Genomic DNA, 24000 nt, shown 5'->3' with positions numbered 1-24000 from the left:
TCATACACGATCGATTGACGATGGGTGGCGTAGTCAAGTTCTCATGACCTACAGGCGGCCCGCGTCAGGGGAAAGAATGGTCGGCCCCGCGTATCATAAAACCTTGCCGCGCCGATGTGAGGTAATTATGGGCCGTAGAAACTTTCCTCGTTTGCGCGGAAAGTCCGGGTTGGGCGGCACTCTCTCGGTCCGATTGTCTCGGTCGTCCCGGGAAGAAGATCACCGCAAGATTGGCCGAGCAGCAGGCAGCAGCCTCTCTTTCACTCAAGCTCATATTACGTCGAACTTAATTATAGGTCTCGGCGTTTTTTTTTTCCTTTTCGGGCCGCGCACCACGATAAAGGCATCGGGAGGAGGTAGTTAACTCTATTAAACCTATACACTCCTCTCGGGGGTGGCACGTGACGGCGAGGGGGCTGCATGTGTTGGCCGTGCGTGCGTACGATCGGCCATTACTTCCGATCAAACCGTAAGCCTCTCCAGCCGGCCGGGCCAAGCGCATCCATCATTGAGCAATTAGACATTGTTACACCGCCGGCGCTTGCGCAACAGACTCTTCTGCCTTGGGGGGAGGGAAGTGGCTTCACAGGGGCTCGCTCCCGGGACAGCCGACTCCCGAAAGAATCCCCACAAGATGGGCATAGGTATAGGTCGTACCACCCATTCATGTGTTGTGTTTCGCACAACATGCTTCCTTCCGTTACAAAATCTGCAAAATCTTGCTCCGTCGTCTAGAGGTCCACGTTCCCGAGTGGACCGGGCCGGGGAGGAGTGGAGCCGGGCCTGGTTCAATAATGGCTTCATACTGATTGATGATTTAACCCGTGCAGGAGGTAGCCTCCAGATGGTAGCGAGAGCGATCGCTGCTCGTTAGATCCACCTCAGGCACCTCAGGCACACACACACACACACACGGCCTCGAACGTTGCACTCCGAGCACACACCACTCTAAAGCCACCGAAGCGTGGTTGGAGAAATTTCTCCCAAAAAGCAGCCACCCCAAAAAAAGAAGGCTCCAACTTTGAACCCATCTTCATTCGTTTACCAAACAGTAAGTTGTGCAATAAGTTTGGTGATTCGAAACACAATTTTATGGTTTGAAATACACTTTCTTATTCAGTATGGTCTACCTGAACATCAAAAACGTTTGTTCCAACGAGACTCCAATTTATGACTAACAAAATTCCTTTCTTCATACCAAAAAACTGATGCCAAAACCTTCTTCTGGGCGATTTCTGGACAACGAGTTCGTATCGGAGAAGGAAAACCAGTTTCACACCACTCTTAAGCCTCTTGTTTTGACTCAGGATCATGGTGATAGAGCCACAGTCTCATCCTCTAAATGTTGCCGAGAAAGTTACATTCGAATGCGTTTTTATTACATTGATAGGCACCCATTTTGCAACAGCTTTCTGAAACCCAAATATTGCTTACGCTGCCCAATGCCCGATATCTAGGGCTTCTACTAAATAGCTTCCAGTCACTCGAAGAGTATCCAATACGATATCCTTTTTTTCCTTCGATACCAGCTGCCGATAGGTTTTGCTGCTGTTTTTGGACGTCCTTGACATGGTCGTCTTCAACTGTATCAATTAAAGACGAAGAGTCCTTATGTACTTTCAACATTCGTTCATAAATTTCCTTTGCTCTTAAACTTTACAAAAATAACATAAACTAAATTTATGCTAATAGCAGCACCCTCTGTTATTGAACCGCAAATCTTATTGAACAACCCAGTAATTGCACACGGAGCTGCTGCAGTACCGAGTTTACCGAGTTTTTCTGTTTGCTGCTTCGATGCTCAGTCACATTGTGGACTCCATACCTCGTAAGCTTTCTCTCCTCTGTCTCTCTCTCTTTCTCCTAATTATTTTGGCAAAACTGCCATTCGATGATTGATGGCAACGGAGATCGATGCGGATAAAGATCTTGCACCATCTTGCGCTTGGCTTCAGGCTCGAGTTCAGATGGTGGTTGGGATTATTATTATCGTTGATTAAGGTTGCGAAATGGCGTTTTCAGACACATTACCTGGGGTTTTTTTTAGGTAAGTGGTGCTAATGATGGAGTCGGGCTTAAGGGTTTTCATTTCGGCACCACCCAAAAAGAAAAAAATGGGTTGTTATTCTAATCGCGGCCACTAAACGCTACCCTTTCGGGGGCACAAACGAAGCCCACGGCGCAAAAGGCCTGAGGGTAGCCTGACGTGAATTATGGATGTTGGTTTCTTTGGCCGCGCGCGCGTTCCGCTGCGTATCCCGCTGGCGGGAAATCGGAAACTTAAATAATAAAATCAATAAACGGGCGAAACACTTCCGGGGGGTGCCTCGTGGGTCCGCCGCCACCCCCAGGGAGCCCTTGCTGTCATGCCTCAGCAACCGGCGGATAAATCACGCTGCCGACCAACTGCCATTATGCTGCCCGCCCCCCTCGTTGGGCCCTGGGCGCTCCGGCCGTTTGCCGATGCATTTCCGCGGGCCGCGCACACGGCCGTAGACTGTAATTTGCTTCCCTTGCGCTTTGTTACAGTTTTTACTTTCATTCAAGTTCAAGTTGCCGATGGTTTCGTTTTTAATGTTTACTTTGCGCGCACACCGCCCGACCGTTCGCGGCCATCATCGTGCTCGTGGCTACAGAAAGTGCTCCCTCGAGGCTCCGGAAAGGCTGCCGCGGCCGAACATAATCACAATTAAGCCGGAACTGTTCCGGTGCCTGCGAACGTGCTATGGCCCCCCTCCGACGAGGGATGGTGACAATGGGCACCACCAAAATGTGGCGCGCTTGGGTGGCCTCTCTGGTTAACGATTTGTTTACCCTGTGTCCGGGTCCGGGGGAATAGTTTGCCGCCACTTTCGCGCGGTGTCATTTTTGCATTACGCGCCGTGTAATTAAACGCAGGTTGTGGAACACGGATCATTACAGGCCCCCGGCGTGGGCCTCTGACCTAGAGGCATCGGCCTACCAGCCGCCCGCCAGAGTCGTTCCCATGGCAGGGCCATTGTTTAAATACTCCGCCCCCCTCTCGAGGTATCATCTGCCGCCCGAGAGATTCGACGAGCCTCGGTAGTCGAAACGAATTAATTCGCTACCAGGAGGCAGCATAGAGGGCTAGATGTGGCCCTGACGAGGCTCCAATAAACCGCACACATCATCGAGCGCGCGCGCGCACCCCGGTGGACGAAAATGCGGTCAATGTTTATGCTGCTACTGCTGGTCGATAGCCGCGCCCAATTCGGCACGATGCATCCGCTTGGCGCCGGGCGCCGCCACCGAGCATAATCCATCGGCCACGCGTATCATCCGCAGCGGCGGGGGCCCATATCTGTGTGCTCAATTAATAGCGCGGAATGGCCGTGTCGTGGTGGGCAAAAGAAAAGAAAGGCCACTCGTCGACTCGAAGGCTAATTTTTCTCACGTTTGTTGCCACGGCCCGACCGCGGGGCCCAACCGGCAAAAGCTGCTTAGCCTTTGCTTTGGCCCCGTCCTCCTTCTCCTCCGGGCGCCGCTTTCTTCGTGGCCGGCGGCTGCTGCCTTGCCGGCCACGAGAGAGTTGATGATTGAATATTAATCGTTTTTGATAGGTTTATTACTCTGTTGCTTCGGCCCCGCGCACAGCACACAGCAGCGTGTAGGCCCATTATGGCCTTAATTATGTGAAACGGGCGCCCGATCGATGTCAAAAGCTGTGCGGAATTGGTCAGTTCGCTGATATGGAGTGTGAGAGTCACTTGGCAAAACTGCTAAGTGTGTGCCATTTCTCATTAATTTGGTGTTTTTGTTTCTGGTGTTTGTTGTTCCGGTGGTGGTAACTGTGCATGGTGCGCCTCTCACTGTGGAGAGCGAACACCGTGGAGTGGCTTTGTCGTTCCCGATTAAGCGCCGCAACACACCGTTCGAGAGAGCCCGGGAAACGGGACTTCCTTAACTTATGCAATTGGCCATCGAGCGGGCAGCATAATTCGAGGGAAGTCTTGTGAATACCTTGATTGTATCCTGAACCAGTTTTGCTTTGTGTCCTGATCGTTTTTCGATCAATGCATGGTTAAAATTGATCGTTGGTTGTCAGTAGCAATCTGTATTAATGGTTTAACGAGGTTTGAGGAGCTTGTGGTACACCACACCTTTCTGGTCCCATTCGAAAGACCTTTTTTGGAGCCTTACGACACTTTGTTTATTAAATCAAAATTGCCGTCAAAAACTGCGATTATCCTAAAGTAAACTTCGATAAGCATTTCATGCGATTCTGTAGCAGTTTTCTTTATCACATAGCAGAAAAGCAATGATTCTCGCGAAACGTCATGTTCAGGCACAAAAGTCAACTTTGTGTAATCTCTTCAAGGATAAGTTGCAAAATAAATTTTTTGTTCGACCTAAAATCGTTTGCCTGATGTCAAAACAAGGTCATGTCGCCAAAAAGCCATAATAAGGAAGACCAAATTGCTAGCTAGAGCCATTTTTACACAATCCGATTCAGTTCAGAGACAATTTTTCATTAACTTAAGCGTATTGTGACTGATTGCGCCTCCTTTCTGTCTTACGGCACCGATGGCTTCGGCAGCACTGGGTATGGTCGTTGAGTTATGGAGTGATTAGAGAATCCTCTTGCGAATGCCACTTAACGCAGCGCGCATCGAGAACAAGGGCTCCCTCTCTCTCTCTCGGGATTATCATTGTGCCGCTCCACATCACGCCGGGCGATGTAACCTCAACCGTTGCATAAGGCACTTGCCGCCAGATCAGTATTATGTGGACGGGCCTTCTCGGACGCCCGGTCGAATCTTCTCCGGTCCGGTTGGTCACCTCCTTTGGGTTGGGCCACTGCGCCACACAGTTTTATATCACACGCGCCCACCGATTGAGGTTGATCCAAACTTTATGACGCAATCCCGGGGCATCTTTCTTCGAAATGCGATTGCTTCAGCTTGAAAGGATCGAAAGGATGGTTATCGAAGCAAGGAGTGGAATGTTCGCGAATACCGCGATCGCGGTTTCGCCAAAAACGTTGCCCCTCGCCTGATCGAACGATTTCGCAAGTGGCCCACTAAATTCGTAATGTATCTCTCCCACCGTACACCCCGGAAGCGCGGGGACGGCGGCGTCCCCACACGTCGTGCCGTGCCTAATGATGCAATGTAGCGCACCGCAAGCAACTCATTTAGCAACGCAATTGTAGATCATAATTAAGCAATTCAATCGCTCGCCCAGCTGAGAGAGGGTGCTGAGAAGGGAGAAAAGAAGGGAAACATAAAACACCGCGCGCGCGCCTTGGCGGAAGGAAGGTAATGTGAAACCGGGACATAGCTGTCACTCTCCCCTGGGGGGCACCACCTACCACTAGTCATACTGGGTCGATCGTGCCGGAGATTTCATGTCGGCGAGGCTAAGACCTCTTGAGAAATCAATCTCAAGCGACCGTGTGCGCGGCGCAAATCACAGCGTGTGCAACTTCCTTCCATCCGCTTTTGCTTCCTTTCCTGAGCCGGCCGCCTCTAGCCGCGCTCGGAGCGGTAATAGTAGCCCTCTGGCGCAACCGACGGTGTTGCGGTTTCTAGCACTTTTCAGCAGGTGTACACGGGTTGCGGCCCCGCCCCCGGAGTAGATCGAACTACTTCTGCTCAAGCATCCGTAAATAATGCACTTAGACCCAGGACTGCGGAGACCTAGTTGCCGCCGGTTTGTGGACGATGAAGGGAGCGCAAATTGAAGCCGCCGCCAAAGCGCCGGCGTTAGGAAAGTGAGGCGGGCAGCCTGCCTGTCGACCGTCAAAGTCGTGGACGGCGCAACTGTGTTGCGAGAGTACGCGCCCGTGTCGTGAGTGTAAGGTGACCGGGCTGGTCAAGGTTAATTTCTGCGCACACCCTTCGTGTATGACGCGGTTACGGTCGCCGGGCTTTCAAGTGTTTCGTCAGCGACTGGCAGCCCGTGCTAAGGTGCTCAAGAAATCATAATCACGGCACGCAGATCAGCGTGATCTTGGGATGGTCGGACACTGCGGAATGCGAAGATTTGGCGTGGCCGCTGGCCACTCTAGGCACCACACCCCTTGGGGCCACTGTCACCGGCACCGGCGTGTTGGTTGCGTCACAACATTAACACGGTGGAAGACATTGATCATGGAGACCCCCGGTGTTTGCGTAAACCCCGAGAGAAGCGGCTGATCTTGAGCCACCCGTAGTACGACCTTCACGCAGGCATGTTAATATAGGCACGTCAGCGCATACAAGCTGTAGCCAACTAGCCAGCCACATTGCCAGCAGATGAAGTTCAGCTTTTGTGGAGCACAACAGGGTCGTTTTGGAAGTTTCGAAATTCGACCGCCCGTGTGTGTGCACTGCCCAAACAGCGCCTTTCCCAACAACGCCGACACCCGGCGTGGGGAGGACAACCAGTTCTTGCCACAGCGGCCCCCGACTGATCGATGGCGGAAAAAAGGGGATCGGATCTGGGGGTGTTGGGCGACGACGAGAGCGACCGGTTTTTTTTTCGGGAGGCGAAAGGTTTCCTCCGACAAACGTTCCGCGCCGTTGCATAAGCATGCTTGTTGTTGTTGGAGGTCTGCCGGAGGTTACTTCCTGGGAGAGTTTCGAGGAAGCGGAATCATCCGGTTAGAAAACTGTCACGCCGCTGGCTATAGCGTGCCAGGGGTTTTTCTTCGTGTCTCTCAGGATCCGCAAGACAAGATTGTTTTATCGGTTGCATCACCAGGCGACGTTTGTGTTGCGATCGGACAATCTTTTTCGGGGCGGCTCTGGCGAATGAAATATTTAAATTTTATTTATGGCCGCTCCGTGATTGGAGGCCATCAAAACTAATGGATCGATTCCGCTGATGTGCGTATCCTCGATTGCAGCACTCTCTTAACTGGTTTATAAGCAGTAACCAGCCATAACGAGGCTTTGATAAACTTTTCAAACGTACATAAGTGAAATGTTAATCTCAATCTTGTTGAATGGTTTTATTGCATACCTTTCTTTCTTCTGTATCCGGCGAGCGGTCCTGGCCTGTTATCATAGTCGTGATGATAATCCTTGTCTGTGGCGTAGGTCGGTTGTTGTAAATCCGGTATTCGCGATTTCTACAATTGGCACTTTATATAAACAATCGAGTGATCGTAAACACCGAACGAAAGTGGTTCATTTTAAATTCGTATAGTTTTGTTATTTAACATTCCTTCATTCTTATCGTAAATCTGTTGGCTATTTTTTGAGCTGCCCTGTAAAATTGCATTCCATAAAAAATGGCTCAAATCCGGTCGCTATAACATGGTCGGTACCATATTTTGCTTCTGATGTACAAATGATTGCATAGATCGAGGGGATTGGTTGAAATCGTTTACTTTGCACAAACCCCTGAATGTATGCAAATTTCTATCATGTATCAAATTTGGAAACGTTTTGAACCACGCTGTAAATAAACATTACAAAGTAATGAGGTTTTTTTTAACGAATTTTATTTCAATTTTCGCTACGACGTACCGTAACAACATTCGCGTGAGTAAAAACGAGCTAAAATTAATGACGCAACACCTAGAGCCTATTTACTTATCCTATCAGTCAGATTGTTTCCATGTTCTGCTTTTCGCACACTGCATTTTGCACAAACATTAGCTACCAATCCTACCTTTTCTTGATCACCTAGTCAAACTAATCCTATGGTAACAGGTCGCAAACGAATGTACACAACACGCCTCAACTAACCCTAACGGAACCCCGGAGGTTTGAGGACAACCGGCGCGGCTCTAGGATTGATGGAGCATCAAATTTGGCATTAGATACAGGACTAATTGGTGGGCCACGCCTCTCTCTTTTTCTCTGGCTTTCCTATCCCCTCTCCCTGCTTCTCTCTCTGTCTGTGTCACCGTGGCACTGTTCGGCGGTCATAATACCCTCCGGATGGAACTCCTAACTGGGAGCAGTTTCGTTTGAGTTAAGCACTGCTTCGGCATCGCCGCCGCCGTCAAGCGTTACGTTTGCCGCACCGAGCGTTTCGTTGGCAAACTCTTGGCGCTTCCCTCGCCGGAAGTGGTTCTGCAGCCAGAGCTCCTTGACCAGATCGGCCCCCTTCTCGCCGATCATAATGACCGGTGCGTTAATGTTGCCACTGGTGATGCGCGGCATGATGCTGGCGTCGATAATGCGCAGCCCCTTGACACCGTACACGCGCAGCTTCGGATCGACCACGGCCCACGGGTCTTCCGGTGGGCCCATCTTGGCCGTTCCCGACATGTGGTAGATCGTCATCGTGTACTGGCGGATCGCACAGTCCCAGTACTCGTCGGTGAACTCGGGCAGATGGCGACAGTTGGGCACCTGCTTGCTGTGGAACCGCGCCCCGAACCGCTTCATGGCTTGGGTCTCCCCGAACGCGATCGCCGCCTTCACGCCCTCCCGCAGCACGCCCACGTCGTCCGGGTGCGTGAGATAGTTGTGGTACAGCAGCGGGTACCGCAGCGGGTTCTTCGACTGCAGCCGAATAAACCCGCGGCTCTTGGGCCGCAGCATCATCGGAAACACCCCGAACACGTCCTGGTTGTTGATGGCGCTGAACATGTCGTCGTAGAACTCGTCCTTCAACCCGTGTGCCTTCTTCACCTGGTCGCCTCCGTCCGACGGGGTGGAAGCGCTCGTCAACATGAACTCTATGTCGGGCCAATCGTCCGACTGGTTGGCGTACTTGGTGCTAATGAACCCGACCGCCTCCAACCCGATGCTGCTCGTCAGCGGGCCGTCCTCGGTGACGGCGTAGCGGAGGGCCGAGTTGAGGTTCACCAGCCGGTTCATGATCACCGACACCGGCTGATCGATGCGGAACACCAACCCGCCGACGGCGATGTGATCCTGCAAGTTCTGCCCGACACCGGGCGCATCGTGCATCACCGGCACTCCGACCCGTTCGAGGTTCTCCCGAGGGCCAATGCCCGACAGCATCAGCAAATGGGGCGATCCGATGGCACCGGCCGAAAGGATCACTTCGCGTGTCGCAAACACCTGCTGCACCTTGCCGTTTCGGATGAATTCCACCCCGAGGGCACGCCTCGTTTCCGGGTCCAGAATGACGCGCGTCACGTGCGCAAACAGCGCCACGTGTAGGTTCTTCCGGTTGCGCACCGGGCGCAGGAACGCCTTCGAGGAGCTGCAGCGCGCACCGCGGCGCATGGTGAACTGGAAGAAGGCGAACCCGGTCTGCTGGTCGCCGTTCACGTCCACGATGTCGTAGCCCATTTCTTCGCCCGCCTGCAGAAACGACACCCCGAGTGGCGTCAGGTACGGTGCGTCCTGGACCTGCATCAGTCCACCTAGGAAACGGGGAAATAGTGCCAATGAGTACCGAGCGCACTGCACCGCCGTCGATCGATTTACCTGTTCCGTGCTGTCGTTTGTTGCGCGCCAGGTACGGATTCCGCTGGTCTTCCGACTTGCGGAAGTACGGCAGGACATCCTCGTAGCCCCAGCCCGGGTTGCCGAGGGCGCGCCACACGTCAAAGTCACGCTTGTTGCCGCGCACGTACAGCATCGTGTTGAGCACGGACGAGCCACCCAGGACCTTACCGCGCGTCCAGCAGCACCGGTTGTCCTTCATCGCCTGACATGCCGTCTTCTGTGGCTGGGTTCTGGAAGTTGAGTAGAGAAACGCAAAAGAAAAGCGATATGTCAAAAAAACGGTTGCTTGAAACGCTTTCTACGTTGCATCACGAGTAGCTCCGATCGATTGATCTGTCTCTCTCGCGCGGGCGATCTTCCATTCGTTTATTAAGCATCGTTTTAGGATTGAAAAATGAGAAACGTTAACGGTGATGGATACATTGGCGGCCACGTGGCCCGACCGGTTTCAGAAGAAGCGCCTCGACCTCCTACAGCTTGGCTCCAAATCGTACGAGGAGTGGCCTTACGGACTCGCTCATGAGGGGCTCAGTTTGAGTTGGCAGACTGTTGCCGATCAGCTGCAAACTGTTGGGAATCGAGGCGGTGCTATGAGTCACCGGAGATTCGTATCTCCGCGAAAAGAACCCCACGAGGAGCTCCTTAACCGAGCGAAGGATCTTGTCCTAGGTTACAAAAACTGGACAGGTTTCGTCCGTGGCTCGTGCTCGCTTAAGTTCAAGGAGAGGTTTGAAATTTGAATTTCTGTTATGAAATTGCACGTCACGTCCCCAGACATGGGAGGCAGTTTATCGACGTGGCAAAAAGTTGTTGCAAATCGTGACCCATCTGGAACTGCCCCCTTCTGTTGATTGTGACCGGCGCCGCCAATCGCTTTCGACATCCATTTCGGAGGAGTATGTGAAACGTTTGCTTCTACCCAATGGTTGAGAAGCGTGGCAACGACGCATGCAGGGGAACTGTGTCAAACAAATCATCACTTCAGTGCAAACAGTTCAGTACGTCGCGGCCGGTGGAGCGTCGCCGCCGGGTGAAGAAATTTCGGGTTACTCGACCAACAACACGGAACCTGTTGACCATCTGTACTTCACCTTCTGTGACGCACTCTGCCGAAGTCGTCCATCGTCGAAAGCAGTGAAGGTCAGCGCTCGAGAAGCGTTACCAGCTGGCTGACTGGAAGGTAAACTTGGCTTGGTCGGCCGGTTATCGACGATGTTTGCGTTCACGTGACCAACATGTGTACCAGCCGCAGTCGAGTGCTTCCGTTCAGTCACGTCCCCCCGATTGTTGCATCAGGTTGCCAGTATGTTGGTCACAGCTGCTTGGTCCAGTGCCAGGTCCAATACCCGGATGCCCCACAGTCTAGATCAGATCGTGGATTGGAGCTTCGGACCAGTCACATTGAACTTGTTCGACCAACTTTCACGTCTTCCACATCTTCTCTCAGATTCCGGCAATTTTATTCCGATCCATGGTCGGCGCTAATACCACCCGCGTAAGCCGACGAAACGGCGAATGTGTCCGTAATTTGCGGCCACCTTGGACGACCTCTTCGATGGTCATTCGAGATTGTTGCAAGCAATCTCTCTGCAGCCGGGGTCTCGAGTGCCTCTGAGCGTAACGCGGCTCGTGGCGCTTCTGTCTCCCAGAGCCAGGTGCGTATGATCGCTGCCTCACGTACGCATACTTCTGTCAACCTTGACTGGGTACATTGTAATCGGTGCAACCCTGCGGTGCTGTGGTACCTGACGGGCGCCCTCTGACGGCAGTAACGGTGACGTAACGGCAAAAGTAGTACCAACAGGTCGTTACACTTGATCGTGGTAGCGATCGTTAAGTGATTATGTGGATTTTAACCAAAATTAACAATAGCACGGTCGCTCTCCTTCCTGACCACTTGTGTTGGGCTGCTGCTAGAGCTGTTGAATTTTAAAGCATCCCTCTCTAGTTCATTAGTTGAATTTTCCTACGTTTCTCACTCTCACACTTTTTCTCACCACTAATGAGAAGCTTTGAATATCAGGAATCAATCGTGACTAATTGACGACCGGTGTTGGTCACCGAAGCGTTGTCAATGTTTGCTGGTCTTTTAATGGTTTTCCAACACCTTTCACCAAGTGGGGAAGTGCAGTAGCAGGTAGCGGCCGATGGCCACACGTTGGCCTTGTTCTCGTTTATTCCGCCATCTCACGCCGTGTCTTGAGGTGCAACGGACACAGCCAGCTAAGCGGGCAGGCAGGCAGAGCATAAGCAGAGTAATCGTCTAGCGTCTTTGATGGTTGGCGAACGGTGACCAAGTAGGAACCAATCCTTTTACACGCTCGATTGATGCGGGGAGTAAATTGCGAAGCCCGAAGCGGACGGCGCGGACGGTCTCACGGCACATGACACAGGTCTGGGAAGGTCGTCTCGACGCCACACCATTTTTAAGCCTCGATCACACCTCCGCTGAAGATGAGATGTTGTATTTTTCAATGAACGATCAATCATCGCACGCATCATTCTCATAAACAGAGCCCGAGCCAGCCAAGGATGATTTGCCAACCGCCGGCCGAGGGCTAGGGCTTGGTTGGGGCCCCAGTTTCTATTGGAGTGTGGTGGTGTTTTCCGAAATCCTACTGTTTTGGCCAATAGCTAATCGAAATGGAGGCCAACATCGGGGTTGCTTGTTGTTTTAAATTTCTTCCAACAGCACGAGGCGTTGTGGCGAGTCTATCGTGCCCCTCAATCTCCGGTGGTCGGTGCTGTGGTAACTCCGGTGCACGGCATGGCGTCCTCCCGTGGATGCTCCCTTCGTAACAACACGTCGGTTTAGTCGGTAACCTGGTGGATTCGACGCGCGAGGCGATGCATTTCTTTCCCCAAGTTGCAAGTGAACGATTACGTTAACGAGTACGGCTATACGATTTCACGGCGGGGTCTGTTCTACAAAAGCGCATCGCAGCCCTTATGCAACGCGCACTGACGAGGGCCGGAGGGCTTCCTCACCAACAACAACGGCGGCGGCGGCCGCACGTTGTGTCTCGGGAGAAAGTGAAGTGGCGTCAGTGTCGGCATACTAAGCACGAATTGCACGAAAGTTACCCGGCTACGTTACGCGTTAATTGAACCTTCCATGCAAATCAGTCATCGGGGAGAGGGATTGCGTTGGAGTGTAGCCATGTAATAGGAGCGATAGGTTCTCTCCGCTGCTACACTAATGCTGCTGCGGTTAGATGGATCGTTGGGCTCACTTCCGGTCAGCATTGCCAGTCAGCCGGTTATCTCTTCTTCAAAAGCGAAGCTCAGCTACAGCCAGTGTGAAAGGAGCCAGTATCAGGGCCAACAGGACTCCACGAGCTTTATGATGGATTTTCTGTGCCGAAAAGTTCATGGAGTCGAAGAAACCGGTTCAACTGGTGGTGCCCCGGGGGTTGAAAGAAGTGGTAGCCCCCGTTGAGGTAGGTCTTCATCGACCTACACACTTACTTACCCTATGCGGCCGTCCGTAATGTGTACCCGGGGCCAATTTAACTCATAAAACTTTATGGCACCGGTGGTCCGTCGTGCACTCTTTACAACTGGACTAATAACACACACGTCTTGACGGAGCCTTTTGGCAAACGTGCCGCAAAGGACATCGGGACTCGATTATATCACGCCTGAACAGATCACTGTCATCTTCCGAAGCTACTAGATCGATTGGACCGTAAGACAGTAACTTAAACTTTTTGGGATTCTCTAAAGCTGTCTCCAAACCGTATCTCCCAATTCGGAGCGATCCTTAAACGATCCCGGCCACAGAGAGGTTACTACGCCGTGGCATAATTAATCGTATCAATGGTAACCTGTTGTTAGAGTGGCATCATGGTCGCCTGCATAGCCGCCGGTGACAGTTGTGCGACACCTTGACCGTAATTAGACTTTAGACACTTTCGATTGGCGAAATATTGTAGAAAAAAATAACCAAACAAAAAAGCCAAAATGTGAACCACGTTCGCTTGCCCGAAGGCATTTCGGGGTTAGTTTTTTACGCCAGACTCTGACGCCACGGTTAATAGGTGTCCAACACCTTGCCCGAGGTCTTAAATTATTATGTCATGCGGGCTGCATCCTCGCCAACACGGAACTATTACCGGTGGCCTCCGGTCGCCGGTAGACGAGCTAAAGTTCAAGTTCAATCGCGAGTAGTTAGTGTCCGAAAGGAGATGTACCACACCAGAGGCGCCGCACTGTCTAATGGCTCCATCCGAAAAACCCATAAAAGCTGCGGACCAGCCAGTGGTCAGTCCGTTTCTGTTTTTTGCCAGTTCTCTTCCTTCTCGGCAACATTTAATTGACGATCGCATTCGGATCTGCGCGCCGATAGAGACCGCGGTGCGTGTGTTCATGAACTTGACACTGACTTGACTACTACGCCCGGCGCACACACGGACTGGCCCGCAGTTTGGCCTTTTTTATCTTTCTTTCCTCTACCTGGAAGTTGTTTCTCGGGCTGAAGGTGCTTAGCGGCAACCTTCACTTCACGGAAGGCATTTCATTGAGAGCGGCCTAGTAGGGCCCAACCAGACAAAACACCGAAAAACCTGCTTCGGACATCACTACCGGCCTGTGGCCCGTAGGTCGGTCGGTCGCGGGTCTGCGGTGATATAATCTTGCTTTGATGGTGGCACGTTTTAATTACTCTTCCACATTAGATCACGACGCACAGGGTCATGGTGGTAGCGCATCAGCGCAGCGCAGATCGCGATCATGAAAAGGAGGTCTGGGCGATGGGTTAAGTTGCCGTACCTCTTGACCCGGCAGCGCATGTGCAGATCTCGACTGCCGATTGCCTTCCTTTTTAAGACAACCAAGATAGTCGCAACCCACGGTCTGTTGTTTGCCCAATTGATCACCGAGACTTATTTGAGGGTTACTAATCTAACTACTAATCTTCTTGCGCAGCTGCGTTGGCCTTCTCTGGCGCATTAAAGACCCGACAATGGAGTTTATGCTAGGAAGTCACACAAGCCATCAGTGGACCCTGATCAACCTACGAGTAACCTTCCATGATTCGTGTCACTCCGGGGACACTCCATTTGTTTACGTTTTCGTAGTCGAGGTGATCACCAAACAGGTATGGACTGGCCTGGACAAACCCACAACGAATCTTATGAATATATGCATCCGATTGTTCGCATCATAAATAAAATGTCTGTTAATCGAATTAATACGAAGACCTTTCGGTTGGGAATACAAAATATGCATAATTTTCAGTCGCCAAACCCCCTCATCAATCGTTTAAATGGCTTGTCCAACATGTGTTTTTCGATCATCGTTTCATGTCGGAGTTATCCACAAACAAAACCGGGCATAAGCACGTCAACTGATGAAAGTTAACGCCACTCGTGTGCAACTTATGAAACGTGAAACATTGGCGCCTCTGGCCTCCGTGTGGTACGGGGTCTTGGATCTCCGCAGTAAAAATAGGAACCTCCTGGACACTTGCTGGGCCACAATAATGAATACCTTCTCGAATTGGCGCGAAAATGGGCTACAAAGTAACGGAACGGAGAATGTTGGAAATTATCGTGTCTCGGTTGATAATGCCCTAGTTTTTGTTGGCCAGATGCCATCGGAAACTACCAGAGCACAGAACTAGCGGGACATGTAGGCAACGGTGTGCAACCCGTACCCGGTCACACACAGGCACACGATTCACTCAACCCAAGCTAAGGGTTGCTGACGATCATCATCATCATTGGGGTGGCAGACGCTATTTATGAAAGTGAACATACTACATGAATCGATCGTTGCCGAGACTCAGCCATAATTCTTCCGCAAAGTATTCGCGGTTTGGTTGCAAAAACCACTAACGAGTCATGAGTCATGAGTTTCGGATAACATAACGATCCATTTTCACATGTTTACGTCAGCGGAAACGGTTCGTTGTGGGAAAGCCCGAACCGGCAACTTAAGTAATTTATGCGTTCGTTTTCTCGTCAATCGGTGATGATGATGCTCATTAATTTTCCCTACGGGGTGTCGTAAAGCTTCGTTCCGGAAAAAGAAATCAGAATAAGCATCGTCGGCTCGATCCGGAAAATGGGGACAATGCTCCAGATGGGGTAGAATGGAACTCGGCAACGATTGGGCCATGTAGCTTCCAGATCTTGCCACGATTCGGTAGAGTTTTTTTTCGATAGACCAGCACCCGAAAGGTTCGACTTTTATCGCCACGCTGCGAGCACTTTTCCACTGGAACATCCGGAAACTTCCGCAGCGCGTGTTCGAGCGCGCGCGCGTTATGCTCGCGTGCACAAACTGAATTTTAAATGCAACCGCCAACCGCCCGACCCAACGTTATCGGTCGAACGGCGGAAGTACCGTTTGCTGCGCCGGCGGAACGGTCACTTTCGTTCACCATTTCTTGACGGCACACGGCGTGGGTTCAGACGTAGCAGCTTGCGGTAAATACGAGAGACATTTTTTGCGCCCAAATACTGTCTGTAAGGCAGCAACTCTATCACACGCTCGCTGACGATCACTTGAGGATGCACTTTTTGGCGGCACCCGTGTTTTTGGCGTCTCGTTTGGTAAACATTTTCCATTCGAAAAAAGCGCGGAAACCGACGGAGCACATCCGAAGCACCGCTCTCGAGCTGAGGGCACTTCCATTGGCTCTGAACATGACCTCCTGGGGAGTCGGCCATTGAACGACTTTACGGCCAGGGTTTCAAGTACTACGGCGCAAGTGTTCCGGTGTCACACAATCGTTAGCCGAAGAAGCACTTACGGGGTCGAAAAGTTGTCACTCCAGTCACTCACTCCGGCGGTCGTCGTCGGCCCCGTCCTTTTTTTTGCCTTCCTTCTTTCGATCAACAATTTTTTGATGATCTTCAGCAGCCTTTACCTTCGCGGCACAAGTTCAATGTATCGCGCAGCTCAATTTAACGCCCGAATGACCGCGTAAGATTTGAGGCAGTGAATTGAGAAAGGGAAATCTTGGACCACAAAACTGCCAAATCATCGCTCTCTTCACCGTAGACGGCGGTAAACAACCGCCAGCCAGCAAACCTCAGAATCCGTAAAATCTGTGCACGTCTGGAGCCGCCTCCAAGGTGCTCTGCCCCCGGGAAGGTAACACTCGCGCGATTGTGCGTCGTTTTTCTGCCTCGGCTCGCGCGCCGGTGAAGGCTTTTGATTGGGCTTCGCGGAGAAAAGGTCGACATTGTCCCCATTCCGGACTCCGGCGGATGAAGTGATTTTATTTGATAAATCGTTCCTGACCCGATCACCCGGGACGGGATTGTGTAGCGCAATTCGCTAAGCACTTTGCCAATTTGCTTGCCTGCGCGCGGTCTCTTGGGGCCGGCAAGTGGCAGAAACGGCACTCGAGTGCTCGAGCATACCATTTAAACGTTATCGATTGCTGTTTCTCTTTCAAAGCATGATTAATGCGCTGCGCTGCGGAGCACAGATTGAGATAGTTCCGATAATCGATGTCGGTGTATCGGGCGTGATTGATTGATATGCCGTCCGTGACCAGAACAATAGACGAAAAGGCTCTCCACCACCATCCGGACCACGGCTGCTGGCTGAAGTGGGAAGCATAATTATTTTAATGCCCCACTAGGCACCATTTTTTTTATTGGCACAATAGCACTCCACAGCAATCCTTCATCAACGGCAGTGCTAACGCGTTTCAACACCTGGCGGCCGCAGCCAGGCCCCAAGGAATGCGTTTCCTCTGTGGAGATGAAATGATTATACAAAAATGACGATTGGCCTAAAGAGTGAGCTTTTTTTCTGTGTTTGATCGCGTCGATTAATTCACAAGCGAGCCACAACAGAACTTGCTCGTTAGGTCGGTAGGTTGATCCTCGATCGCCCGCTGAAGAACGGTATAATATTTTGGGAAACCCACCGTAGGGGGGATGGGTCTGCAAAAAAAATAAACCCCGAACGCCGACGACCTCATCATTCGGACCGGTTCGGAGGTCCTCAACATCATTCCATATGGTCGTATGATCGACTGACCTCATTTTTATGGTCCGTACCCCATCGGCGGCGCAGCTGGCTTGCTAACGCTTCCTCGAGAAGGTTGAATAATCCATCACCAGATGGGTTCGATAGCGCTGACAAAAAAAAACCAGAACCAAATTCCTTGGCGGCGGCTCGATCACAACAACAGCGCGAAACTTGTTACCCTTTATCTCTCAATTTTCTGATCCGCGATGAGGTAACAGCACAGCGGAAAAGATTAACACAAACTGGTATAAATTAGGAAGTTTTCAACAACGGCCTTTTAAATCGTTCCTCTACGAAGATTAATCGAGATCATGCTGTATGTAAGCCTTACTTTACGATTACTCTTTCGCTCACGATAACGCTCACGAGCCTAAATAATTGAAATTACAGCGAACTTTCAGTGTTTTTAATAAGATCGAAAGGTGATAAATGTTTGGTATGCATCACACGGGCGGTCACAGTGTTCGGTGTCGTGTGCTTCGACCACACTTACGTGGCCCGAATTGCGCACCGATGTTTCCGCCGTTTCGAAACGCTGCGTGACACACCACCCCAGACACCGGCTGCCGTTTATTTTGGGGAACACCGATTCCGGTAAATTAATGCGCACAGTATTCGGAATGCATTAGCAATCAACCGGTTATACAACGAGCCAAGATTCGTACCAAGATGCGCGCGCACCGTATCGAGACGGGTTGGTGTTGGGGACCGCCAAAAGTTAAACCCACGGTGTATGGTGCTGTGATAGTATTTGCGGCTCCGGGAAGAAGTTCCTGACCTACTGAGTAGCGCTCGAGGTTATCCCCCCGGTGCGGGGAGGGACCAGGAATTCAATTTCGCGCGTCCTCAATTCCGCGTGTCAGCTGAACTTGATCCGCTCTTCGTAACACTTTCCTGTAACCCGAAAAGGGTCAACAATATACAGGATTCTACGTGGAAATTCCATACATGCCATTGTGAAATAGGCCATAAAGACACCACCTGAATCTCCTAATCGTTCATTAAACACCGTTCTGGTAGGTGCCCAGGAGGTGGTGGATTCCGGAGCCGAAGGTCGCACCAATTGATGGCACGCACACGCGCCGAAATCTCACCACTTAGCACTTTCCAAAGCCACCACGCTCCTTGAGACTCGAGTCCACGCACGGCCACGACGGCGCAGCCTTGCGCAATTGCACTTCTTGTTAATCGATACGGCAACGATTACGCCAACCTCCGACGCTGGTTGGTTTTGAATGTTGGTCCGTCCACCTCGCACGAACGGAATATCTCCAGTCAGGGTCAGTTCTTGTGTACGCCTAACGTACCCTCTCCATCCTAGTACCTCCCTAGTGCTACACGCCCCACCGATCTCTCTATCGCAACAGCAACTCCTAAAAGAAACAACCGCCCGAGCCGAGCGCGCAGAATACAACCTTAATTGCTGCAAAAAAAGTGCATCGGCCGACTGTGTTGCGTTAGAGCGCAGCGAAGTCGCGCGGACCTTAATGTCAGCGCGCAACCAACCGACGAAGGCGAGTCGTTTGGCGACTTTCCGAAATAGTAGAAACCGTAGAGAATGGCATCCAGCCAGCCAGCTCGCCGGCTCCAGAGGCAGCCTCCCCACGGGGGGGTTGCGCGATGTCGCAACTCGCAACTATTTGCAGTGACGATCACCGACCGACCACAGCGATCACCACCACCTACCTGTACTTCCAATCCAGCTTGCTCTTGTGCAGATAGAGCGATAGAATGGGAACGTCCGAGATCTCCGTCTCGTGGCCGCCGGCCTCGAGCAGCAGCACCTTCCAGTCGCCGATCTCCGAGAGCCGCGAAGCAACGACCGCACCAGCGGAGCCGGCACCCACCACGATGAAGTCGTACTCCCGGTCCACCTCGGGCACGTTGAACGGCCGGTTCTCCGGATCGAACAGATCGTAGTTGTAGTACGCGAGCGAAGCGATCAGTATCGGTACGATGGCCAACTTGCCCACCCCGATCACGGCCGACGCCGTACTGATAGCGGCCCCAACCGCGGCCGTAATCCCGGCAGCGGCCGGTGTCGCCTTGAGGGCAGCACCCGCCAGTAGCGGGACCAGCTTTGCAAACGCCACCGCCATAGTGCGCCGTGATGTCCTAACTTTTTGAGGGGCTAATTTGTGTCCTAACGCCGCCTCGCCTTGGAGAAACTTTTGACACTTGGGTGCAACAAGCTCGCATCAGCAGCAGCAGCAACAGCCCGAAGGCATCACCCGTCCTCCGGCATCCGGATTTTAATTTGCACACCACAAAAGTTGCTCGCCCCAAAACCGCATCGGGCCGCGACCGAACCGAACCGACCGACCGATGATCTTACACTTTCACCGAATGTTTCACTCGCATGTCGCGCCCCACGATCGGCGGTTTCTAGCGTTTCACCCAAATCACCATTGGCATCGCCGTCGTCGTCGTCGTGAGCCTCGGCCGCTAATTTGTTGCCCTTATTGCTTTGGGATGCTTCTTTTTACACTGCCGAAAACAGAAATCAACACGAGCTACGAGGCCCCGTTTCCCAGCGGCGTAGAGAATCAATTATGCACTTTGCTGTTGCTGAGGCGAGTGAGGTGAAGATGAACGCGGGAAAGGAAAGCGAACGCAGTTCGAAAGCGACAGGAGGCTCCGAATAACCACCGACCGATCGCACCGATCTCCGACCGCAGACTGATCGAAGGCGCACGACGCAGCACGTGGATTATGCAATTTGGTGGAACTCTCCGGCCACCGGTTGTTGTTGGTGGTGGTGGTGGTCGTGTTTACCGCCGCGAATCGGCCAAGTGCGGAACACAAGCACGCACTCTGGGCACGATCGTGACAACAACGCGCGCCTCACACAAACAAACACCACGACGGCGGTTAAGGAACCAACAACAACCGCGCGAATCGCATCTCGGAACCGTGTTCCGCGTTGTTAGCGCCGGTAGTAGCCACTTCTGGCACTACCACCACGATCCCGAGGTCTCCCCCGTCAGCTGATCGGTGCGCTGAAGGTGCGTCTCGGCAAACACACCCTCGGTTGGTGTTGGTGAGCGTTCGAAGCTCACCCGAGCCCAGAGAATCTTGCGAAAGCTTCTGGCTCTGAGGAGTGTATATGCGAGAAAGCTTCGGGGCCGGTTCGGGGCCGCCAGCTGATGTGTTTTATTGCTCCGACTAGTTGCCACCATTGTGCTGTGATGCGAGATTAAGGGGAGTTTTGTTTTTACTGCGCTTTGATCTGTCATCATCGTGCGATTCTAGCGGAGAGCGAATACCGGTTCGTTCGAGGTAAAGCGGTGTGTGTGTGGGGCGAAGGCTGAAGGATGGCTGATCCCCCAATCAGCCAGTCTGAGGCTGTGAAACACAAGTGGCCATCATAACAGCAGCACTTATTTGTATTAGCTGTTTATGGATAAAGCTTAACGTCAGCGTTTAAATTTGACAGCATCCTTCAACGTTTGTGTTTACTCCGGAGCACGTGTCTCCACGTCATCCAATCATCATCCAGTTCATCGAATCATCCAATTCTTCCGATCGAAGAGAACACACCCAGTAACCTCAATCGATGGATTTGGGATAGGCTCTAAAAGAAAGTAAAAATCCAAATCAGTGTTTATTACTAATGCCACCGGTAAGCCCGAATGCTGTAAGTATGGAACACACTGTGGAACATTAAAAAAATCCGATTAACTAATTTGCCTCCAAAAACACGAATGATCAACACCTTTCTTTCAGGCTATTGGCAGCTAGCCACTGCGTTTTCCATTTCCACCTTTGCTTTCGCGGACGCATCCATTTTCTTCGACTTTCCTGTTCGACTTCAATCGACCGATCCGCGCTACACCATTTTTTTATACTGATGATGTTGTGATAAATGTTCCGGCAAATGTTCCGCTGTGGGGGCGTTGGCGAAAAGGGAAATGTTCCGTGCTGTGTCGGATGTCTCACATGGCGGCGGTTTCTTCGACGCTTCCTCTTCGACCTGTTCCGCGTTCCGCTTTGAATGCTGAATGATGTGGGGCCGTTTTGCACTTCCCTCTAATACGACGCGCGGACCCAGAAGTGTGTAGGCAGGCGCCAAGTTTTATGCGTGCCGCGGCCCCGACTTGTCCGGCCTCGGACTCCGGTAGCACCGGTAACGAAATGCGCAACACTTGCTTGATAGCGGCCCGCTTTTTTGGCCCAAACCACACGTCTGCCGAACGACCACAAACCGTTTGTTGGGCGATGGGTCGATTGATTTATCGAAACACCAGCCGTGGAGCCGTCCGCAACGGTTCCGGCTCGGGGTGCGTTTCCGGGCGGTAATGAAAAGTTGGGAGCGATAAAATATGCACCGTTTGATGGGCAGCCACTGCCGGGCGAAGAAAAGCCCACCTAGGGTAAAGCACGAAATCCATCTTGGCGCGCCCGGCACCAAACCGATAACCAATCCATCGAAAGAGAGAGCCGCCCATCACCGACCGCTGGTCCGACCCGATGAGGTTTGGCTTGATGGTTTTATGCAAATAATGATATCGCCGCCAAACGGCAATTCCGTTTCTTCTCTCTGTGGCCGCCCGAAAACCGAAGAAACCCAGACGGGGCAGACGTTTGGTTTGAAATTCGTGCTCTCTCGCACACCGCGAATCCGTTTGTTTGTGTGTGTCCGCTGGAGGAACCGCTGCTCCCTGCCCCTCCGTTCGGTCAGGCACAAATCAATCAGTTTCCCTTTCGGCCATCCTCCGGCGACCGGTGACCTTCACCGCGGTTCGATTCGGTAATTCCGGCTGACTTGCGGCGACGGCGTGTTATGCGGGCACCGCGCCAATAATCCACCAGGAAAGTGCTTCAACGGTGACACCGGCCCATTACCCGGGGGCCGCGGGGGACCGCGGGGGACCGTGGCGTGGCCAACCTTGAGGCCGACCGACTAAACGATACGGATTTTTATTGATTTTAATTATCTGTTTTGCGTGCTGTGTGGGGCGCTAGAAATCAAACAGCCGGCGACCTTTACGCATCAAACAGCCCAGAGTCGGGGAGAGATTAGGTAAACAATTCGGCAATCGATTGAACCGTTTTGCCGCCTTACGTTTGAACATATCGGAAGGCAATTGAAGTACCTAACCCAGCATTTGTTCGACCCCATTAACGGTGTCTTAAGAGTGGTAAACAGAGCCTGGATTCTACGACCGGCAATATTAGGCCGGTTATCCATCGGATCACCGCCGTTACTCAATCTGCCTGACCACGTGCAAGGCTTCGGTTTCGATGCATTATGACTTACGCCTCATTTCGGCCGTGCTGGTCCGCCGTGTTCTTCGTGTCTGCAAGCCAGGGGCTGATTGCACCATCACATGGCGCACTGCAACAAGTGCGACTATTTTGGCTGCAGCGAAGCAAACGAGTTACCGGCCAGATGCAGACGTGACGGACACGCAAATGCAACTGCAGAGCTGCAAGTTGTTGCAACGAGCGATGACGACAGACACTTGGCTTTAGATGCATCCCGTGGATGGGCAGAGTTGCAGAGTAAACCGGTCGCGACGAGGGCGTTTGGATGCACCTTCTTGAAGTAGTACGTCGCCGATGGTGACAAAATTTGGCAGACGCCGACCGACCGAGTATGAGGCGCTTCTCTTTGTGTCTGTTTAATTATATAATCACACTGACTCACCGAGAGTTCCTCCTCCGTACGTGCATGGAAAGTGGGACAGACGAATCGTGGGCCCAATAATCGTCACTTACCGCGTGTAACACGTTAACTAATCAATACTTTTGGTTTTCGTTACAGGTAAACCAAGCAGCGTTATTGACTATGGCCCCAACGTACTGTTGCGAGGCGTGCTAAAAAGGATTCAATGGATTGCAGAGTCGAACAGAGCCGCACACGATCACCGATCACACACCGATTGTGCACCGGTTCATGGGTGGTGGGTGGTGTCCGTATCATCGCTCGGTTAATTTGCTTTTTCTGTTGCTTTATATTTTCGTTAATCATGCCAATATGTTCCGAGTATTCGACAAACTGCGAAATGCAATTTAAATAAAATTTATCGCCCAACGCATAGGCAACCGGGCCACATTACATAAGGTTTGATGGAATGCGTCCGGCTGGACAGTTTACGTGACATACGGTGCACTTTCCCTAAGTTTGGGCAACCGTAATGGTTGGGATGGACAACGTTTAGGTATTGCTTGTGCCGTTCGCCCCGGCCGCATAGTCCCATGATTGATTCATGCACTCAAGGACACCACAATATAACGGCTAGCCCGAGAAAAGTCTACAAAAGCACGTTTGAAACGAAATTGTGATGTTCCGCGGTTCAAACAGCCGTTCAAATAAGCTCAACCGGTTCAGAGCCGATTCGTGCATACTTTTGCATACTTTTAGGCGCAATCGTTCGAATAAACCTCGTCTCGATTTCGGTGGCGGTTTTTGATCAATAAACAACACAACCGAGTTCCCAATACCCGTAATATTTATTGCACCTACAGCTCCTTGTGTACGCCAATCTTGACATTGTGATCCTCCTTGATGAAATCGGCACCCTTCTCACCGATCATGATCGTCGGTGCGTTCGTGTTGCCGCTCACAATGTCCGGCATGATGCTGGCGTCGACGACGCGCAAATTTTGTACACCTTTCACCTTC

The 24000-nt window shown here is 51.9% G+C and overlaps 2 protein-coding genes across 2 annotated transcripts in view; one reads left to right on the top strand and one right to left on the bottom strand.

Moving 5' to 3' along the window:
• The window catches only part of LOC128271661 (flotillin-2), a 151920-nt gene that overhangs the window by 77657 nt on the left and 50263 nt on the right, over positions 1-24000 (top strand). The gene's annotated exons all lie outside the window — the stretch shown is intronic.
• Positions 7902-19471, bottom strand: LOC128274193 (glucose dehydrogenase [FAD, quinone]-like). The gene is made up of 3 exons (XM_053012303.1): positions 19059-19471; positions 9360-9610; positions 7902-9295 (listed from the first exon to the last, which is right to left on the bottom strand). Exons 1-3 carry the CDS (start codon positions 19469-19471, stop codon positions 7902-7904), a joined length of 2058 nt encoding a protein of 685 aa, XP_052868263.1.

The sequence above is a fragment of the Anopheles cruzii genome, chromosome 3, assembly GCF_943734635.1.
Source record: "Anopheles cruzii chromosome 3, idAnoCruzAS_RS32_06, whole genome shotgun sequence".
In the NCBI taxonomy this organism is placed as follows: Eukaryota; Metazoa; Arthropoda; class Insecta; order Diptera; family Culicidae; genus Anopheles; species Anopheles cruzii.
Note: the sequence above shows the minus strand (reverse complement) of the source record. Positions and strands in the feature narration are given on the sequence as shown.

Coding starts and splice junctions, on each gene's coding strand:
- LOC128274193 (XM_053012303.1), bottom strand. CDS start 19,471: ATGGCGGTGGCGTTTGCAAAGCTGGTCCCGCTACTGGCGGGTGCTGCC. Junction 9,611..19,058: donor AAGCTGGATTGGAAGTACAG/GTAGGTGGTGGT, acceptor CTCAACTTCCAG/AACCCAGCCACAGAAGACGG. Junction 9,296..9,359: donor CAAACGACAGCACGGAACAG/GTAAATCGATCG, acceptor CCCGTTTCCTAG/GTGGACTGATGCAGGTCCAG.